The sequence below is a fragment of the Ceratotherium simum genome, chromosome 6 (assembly GCF_057802395.1).
Source record: "Ceratotherium simum simum isolate JZ-2026a chromosome 6, ASM5780239v1, whole genome shotgun sequence".
Classification (NCBI taxonomy): Eukaryota; Metazoa; Chordata; class Mammalia; order Perissodactyla; family Rhinocerotidae; genus Ceratotherium; species Ceratotherium simum.
Window position 1 is genome coordinate 49,833,986 of NC_141905.1, and position 6,586 is coordinate 49,840,571.

Below are 6,586 nucleotides of genomic sequence, written 5' to 3' on the forward strand. Positions count from 1 at the left end.
CCCAGGCTTGTTACAATGCATGGTAAAGTGTGAGAACCACTGGGGTACATAGATAGACCCAAATCTAATACCACAACCGGCAAATCCCCAAATTACCCCAAAATACCCAAAAGTGGTATTTTCTAAGAGTTAGGGGCAATGGTATAGCAGCTCTTACCAACCAGGAAGTTTTCCTTTAAAACTGCTAGAAATGAAGTATCTGAGAAAGTGACATTTACTTGTGAAAGTAATTAATAACTTTCAAAAGGATCACATGTTAAAATCTAGAGGCTCTAGAAACTCTTATTTTAAAATAGTTAGAGAAATACGTAAAATCTCTCAAGAGTCACTTCTGAGCTTAGTAAATTTGACCATGTCCCTCTCTTATGTAAAATCCTTCAATGGCTTCCCACTGTACTTGAGATAAAGTATAAAATCTTTAACATTGCTTACAAAGCCCCTTATGATCTGTCCCCTGCCTTAGTCTTTAACTTCATCTCTTACCACTTTCTCTCTTAATTACCACCCTCCAGTCATAATGACCTTTTAATTCTTTGAATGCACCAACTTCCTCCTACATTGGAACAGTTCCAATTTGATGTGCCCACCACATGGAATTCTCATCACTCAGCTCTTGGCCTCATTCACTCTTGCTATGAAAGAGTGAAAGGTACCCATGAAGACAACAGTTCCTCGGCGATGCTTTCCCTGACGCATCTCCCCCCTCACTCCTCTGAAACTCACATTAGGTGAGGTTCTATTATTATATATTCTTTCATAATGCTCTCACTCCTTTTCAGCATTTATTACATACCTTTATTTGTGTGTGTAATTAGTTTCTTGTCTTTCCCCTCACTACACTCTACATTAACAGAGGCAGGGGCCATGTTTCTTATTTACCACTGTTTCCCAAGCACGTCATATCTAATAAGAATGAAAAATCTGCAGATAGCTATAAAGATATAAGAACACGAAGAAATTTTAAACATTTTACAAGGGCAAATGTATTTCTGTGACATATTTATTCAATTTTATCCCCTGCTTTCCTTCATTTTAAAGAAAAAATCCAAATTCATTTCCCCCCATAATTTCCCACAAATAGGTTCTAGGGAGCAGCAGTTCAGAACCACTGAGATGGAACGTGAAGAGATGTGAACAATGTCTAACTAAGTGCACTGCTTAAAGTAAACAGAAAAATGCTTAACCAGCGTTCGCAGGCTATCCTCTAGCTTCTCCCTGAAGGACATGGTTATGGATGAGTGCCATGATCACCCATCTGGGAGAAATTTTAAGACAGAACTGTCCAGGCTTATCTTCCCTACATCCATTTTAGAAAGAAAATAAACACAAATGTAAAACGGGAGAGAATGATAAAAGTAAATATTACAAGAAAGAAGCCACCTTAGCAGATGGCATCTGCAAATTAGATCATGTTTTCTAATAAATCAATCCAGTCAACTTTGACAAGTTACATCGCACATGTTGACTTTTCAGATTGTTAGCCAATGTCCCTTTTAAAATAGATGGTAAAATAAAAACAAATAAATGAAGCAACAATCCTCCCTATTGGTAGGCCAAACCAAATAAAAGCTTCTCACTGTGTTCTGGAAGCTAAATTCTTCTTCTTCTGAAAGATTTAAGAATATGAGCCCTATTCAAAACCAAAAGGACTTGGCTAATCACTCTCAAAATGTCATAGGCAGGAACCATCAATTAACCACTCTCCCAGGTTGTGTAAAGAAATAAAATGGCATTACTCCTTAATAGTCCCTTCCCCCGGGGCCGAGACTAACCGACAATGACAGAGGAGAACTGGGGGAAGGGCACTATGAGGTTGTTCTCTTGAGCCACATGTCCAGTGACATGCAGCAGCAGGGTGAGATGGGAGTAATCTCTCGTCCTCGTCTGGTAGGAAAAAAGTCAGGAAGGAAAAAGAAGGCCCTACAAAACAAATGTTAAATCAGAGGGTATGATTTAAGGTTGAGCACCTCTCAACTGCCCTCTATGAGATAGTTAATAGGAAAAGACAACAGGGCCACCCTGAAGGGAGTTCCAGTTCTGTGACTTACTAGCCAAGCCACTTTAGGCAAAGTACTTAACCTCCCTGAATCTCATTTTTCTCATTAGGAAATTGGGGTAAGGATAACTACCTTGAATAGTGGTTGTGAGAATTAGAAATGATGTATTTATGTAAAGTGCTTAACATAGTGTCAAATAGTTAGCACTTAATAAAAGATAAAGTAGCTTTTGTTATTTTGAATTTCTCCCAGCCGGCAATAATGACAACCAAAAAAAAAGAACAACAGAAAGTCACGTTTCACTCTCTCAAGGAGAAGACTGCATTAACAGGGAAGGCAGGCAGTCAGTAAAACTGATGTTAACAAATACAGTTTTTTCTGTAATAAGGTTAATGTGAACACATCGGACAATAAATAAGAATAGAACATAAGGGCAAGAGGCACACGTCTATTTCCCCCTGACCATAGACTGAATCCTACATGGAGAAATGATCTAACCAGAATGGCATTTACTATGTTCTCATGTTGTAAATTCAGTCTCACTGACCTCTCCCATGGCCACTATCAGCGACTCTCGAGATTCTCAATAAGTAATATTTGAAGAAGACCACAACGATAATTATTCTAGAAACAGCTTATGAAACAAAACAAATTCTCATCTTACACATTTCCTCAGTGTTCTTGAATTGGGAACTTAACTGAATTATGATTCATCAAGAAGCCTACTTCTGTTTAAAAAAACAAATCATTTATCATCTTTTTGTAAAAAAAAGGCCATTTTCAAAATACTCAAAAAATACATAAAGAACAAATGAAAATCCTATGGAAAATGGGTGAAGGTTATGAATAAGACGTTCACAGAAAAAAATGCAAAGAGCTGGTTAACAAAACAAAGATGCATAAACTCACTCATAATTAAGGAAATGCAAATCAAAACCACAAAGAGATTCCATTTTTAATCTACCGCATTGACAAAAATTTTAAATTTCCATAATATCAAGACATGCAAAAAGAGACGTTCTCATTCACTGTTGATGAGATATTCTATAAGAGGAAAAGGTGGCACACCTAGTTAAAACTGCACATACCATTTGACACAGCTATTCTACTGTTAGGAGTTGGTTCTACAGATATGCTTATAAAAGTATGTCAGAGTTAGCCAAGGCACCAACATTGGTATTAGCAAAAACCAAAACAATCCCTCACCCCCAAACAACCTAAATATTTACCAGAAAGTTAACAGTTAAATAAATTATGGTACACACTTATCATGTAATACTGGACAGCCATTGAAAAGAACAAAGCACACTGAATTTGCTGACATGAAAAAGGACCCAAGATATGAACCAAAAGAGGTGTAGAATGGTTTATGTAAAATAATCCCATGTGTAAATATCTTTAAAAAGAATAAATATAAACACATTTGAATAGATAAATAGAGATAGCCATGTAGATTAATAGATAGATACATAAACATTTTTCTGGAAGCACATATGGGAAAAATGCTTGTTATCAGTGATTACGGGAAGAAAACTAGCTATTGAGTGGTAAATAAGAAAACATCTACTTTATTTTACAACTTTATAGTATTAATATTTAATTATGTGTGTAACTTTTATTTTAAAATGCTAATTTTAAAAGAAGAAAGAGAAAATCCTATTCCTACCTGATTCTTTCAAGTAATGCTTAATAATTGAAGAAATTCCGTGAGGTGCCACAAAGTTACAGTCTCCTTCTTTCATCACCATTCCTTCAATAGGAGAGGTCAGAGGCTTCAAAATACCATGAGCTAACAGTTCACCATAAAAACTGAAATAAATCAATGTATTATAACATAATTATATACTATAATTAGCTCTAAAATACTATATTCTCTTCTAAGAATTCTTAGAGATTATAATCCTAAATAATAACTAGAAATCTTCATATGATAAACTCAATGTATGTTTTGTGTTAAACAAAACTTATAATTCAGGTGAAGCATAGAAATTCCGAGAACCCATAGATCTTTTGCTGACATTAGCCAAAGGCCTATTCTTCCATATATTTCAAAATTAAAGTCAGTGAAGATAAACAGAAAGGTATTCAGCACACCAATTTTAGATTGGATTAGGATTGACTTCCATTAAAGCTATCCTCAACAGCAATGTAGTAATTCATCTTTATGAACCCTTATTATGTTACATATAACATCTCATCTTGATCTTGACAACAACCCTATGAGGCTGACATTACAGTTTTCCCACTTCGGTTAACCTTTTACTGCTAATACCATCAACAATGATAATATCATAATAATTTCACTTCATTACAAAAAGCAAAGTTTAACCATGTTAAAGATGGATGATTTATATCTTTTTACATTATACAACTTGTAAGACTGATTCCACCCCTTTTAAATAACTCACCTTTGGTGGGTTTTGGCATAATGAGAAGTGCACGTGATGTACTGAGCACCCAAGTCGACTGTGCACTGTGAATTATGAGGACTGCTGGCCGTAGTCATTCTTCCTCCTTGAATTAATCCACAGGAAAATGTCTTAGTGCATTATAATGAGCCTTTTGCAATTAATGCTATTCCACTGCAGGTTACCCCAAATGGATTACTTGACAGATGTATTAAAAAACTTTTTTTTTTTAAGTGAAGGCTTTATCATCTAACACTGTCAGGAAGTAGTTAACAGAGACAATTTGTTCACTGATTGTAAGAAATTTTTTAAAAAGGACTCATGAATAACGTAGCAGAGTTCAGCACTGTGCCTGGTACATATATTTACTAATTTGAATAAAAGGAATGAATGGATAAAATAAAACAAAATGATGAATGAAAAGTCAGAATGAATGAATCAGGGAAGCTCTTTCTCTCTTGCAGTCAGGTTTCCTGAGAACAACAGGATTCTGTAAACTAGATCTTCGTAAAGTCTTGGTCAATGGGCATTTTGGGATTCTCATAATCTGGAGAAAACTGCAAAGGCACAGACAGGTAAAGATAAAAACCCATTTATTAGCAACAGCGGTAGGCCCAAACTTTGCAAAGTCTGGTCAGGCTTCCTCCCAAGTTGACCACGCCTCCCCTCCAAGAATTCGCGGTACTCCAGCCCCACCCCCAGCCCAGCCGGGGTCGCCGCCCCCGCCCTCGCCCCTTCTCAGGCCTTTTCCCGGAAGGCGGAAGTCTCCAGTCACGTGACGAGGCGACCCTGCGCAAGCCGCTTCCGGGCCGAGGTGGGAGCCGGTTGCGGGATTTTCTCCACAGACTTCCTCCGCTGGGGCCCACACCTCCTCAGAAGTCAGCGGCCGCGCCGACTTCCCTTCCTCGGTTCAGCCGTTAGACAACCCACCTGAGTCCTCAGCCTTGTCCCACACAGCGAGGTGCAAAGGCCGGGACGTCTCCCTCCTCAGCAGCGCTGCGCACAGGCTTCCTGTGAGCCCGGCGCCCACGATCAGCACCCGCGCCATGGCGCGGTGTCTCCGCGGCGAGGCTGGCGGCCTGCAGTTAGTGCAGCGGCGGAAGCCGGGCTAGCGTTTCTGGGCTCCGCGCTCCGGCCCCTGGCCCGTCCCCGGCCCGTCCCCTAAGCAGTCCCGCCGGCCGGCCTGCAGGGGGCAGAGAGGAGGCGAGCGTAGCTGAGAGGCCGGTCAGCCCTGAAGCCGGCAAACCACGGCGCTGCGGAGAGCCTGCGCTTTCCCCTGGGTTTGAGGGCCGGGAGGTGGCTTCCAAGACAGGCTGGCGCCATCAGCTAAGCTGTAAACTCTGACCCGCCCGTCGCCTAGAAAAACATGGACATAATGTAGATTATATAGTGTGAGAACCCGCCTCGCCACAGGGTTGGCGTTGGCTACAGCGGAGAACCAGCCTGTTGGGACATTTGCTATCTTAGTATTCTGTTGAAAGTGGAGAGGAGAGGGAACATACCAGCGATGCCGGAGCAAGCTTTCTTCCCGTACTCTGATGGCCAATGTTCACCTAATAGGAAAAGAGTTTGCAATCAAGGAGAGATTTTTCTTAAAGTAGCCCTCAGACTTGATGTGTTACGTAACCTTCTCGAATCCAAATTTCGCCATCTGTGAAATGGGGGCAATAGTGTATATGTTCCAAATTTGTGAACATTAAAGATGTTGAATTCGCCAGAAATTTTTAGATCACTCATCTCTTCAATAAATATGAAGTTTGATGTCAGATCACATTCCAAATGCTTTAAGGTATATAAAGATGAACAAGAGAAGGATTCATGACATTACCACTGTTTTCTTTTCCTAATATTGTCCTGGAAATTCTCAATGAAACAACAAAAAGCAATGAGAAGTCTGAACTATTAAAGAATACAGAATTAAATTACACTGAATTGCAGATAAATTATTACCTGGAGAACTCTAGAGAAATTGAATAATAACTATAACTATGAATAGCTAAGAACTAATAAGAAAGTTGACAGTGGTAGCCAACTATAATGAAAACATTTAAAAATAAGAAGTTTTACTTTATGTCCACATTATGTAGAAATTACTATGCATCAAATTGGTGCTGGATTAATATTACATGTATCTAATGAAAGATAAAAGAACTAGAAGAAAATATAGCTGAACATATATAG

The 6,586-nt window shown here is 39.1% G+C and overlaps 1 protein-coding gene across 3 annotated transcripts in view; it reads right to left on the reverse strand.

The window, feature by feature from the left end:
* Positions 1-5,984, reverse strand: part of RNLS (renalase, FAD dependent amine oxidase) — a 264,787-nt gene extending 258,803 nt beyond the window's left edge. Inside the window, exons 1-4 of one of the 3 annotated variants that reach the window (XM_087432219.1) lie at positions 5,908-5,984; positions 5,336-5,588; positions 4,406-4,511; positions 3,664-3,806 (exon numbers count right to left, since the gene is read on the reverse strand). In XM_087432219.1, the coding sequence (XP_087288345.1) occupies positions 3,664-3,806; positions 4,406-4,511; positions 5,336-5,453 (367 nt within the window). In that variant the 5' untranslated portion in view covers positions 5,454-5,588; positions 5,908-5,984. Of the gene's footprint in view, positions 1-3,663; positions 3,807-4,405; positions 4,512-5,335; positions 5,693-5,907 lie in introns of those variants that run through there. The other 2 variants (XM_087432221.1, XM_004439991.3) reach the window with 2 other exon arrangements.
* Between the last annotated feature and the right edge of the window lie 602 nt (positions 5,985-6,586).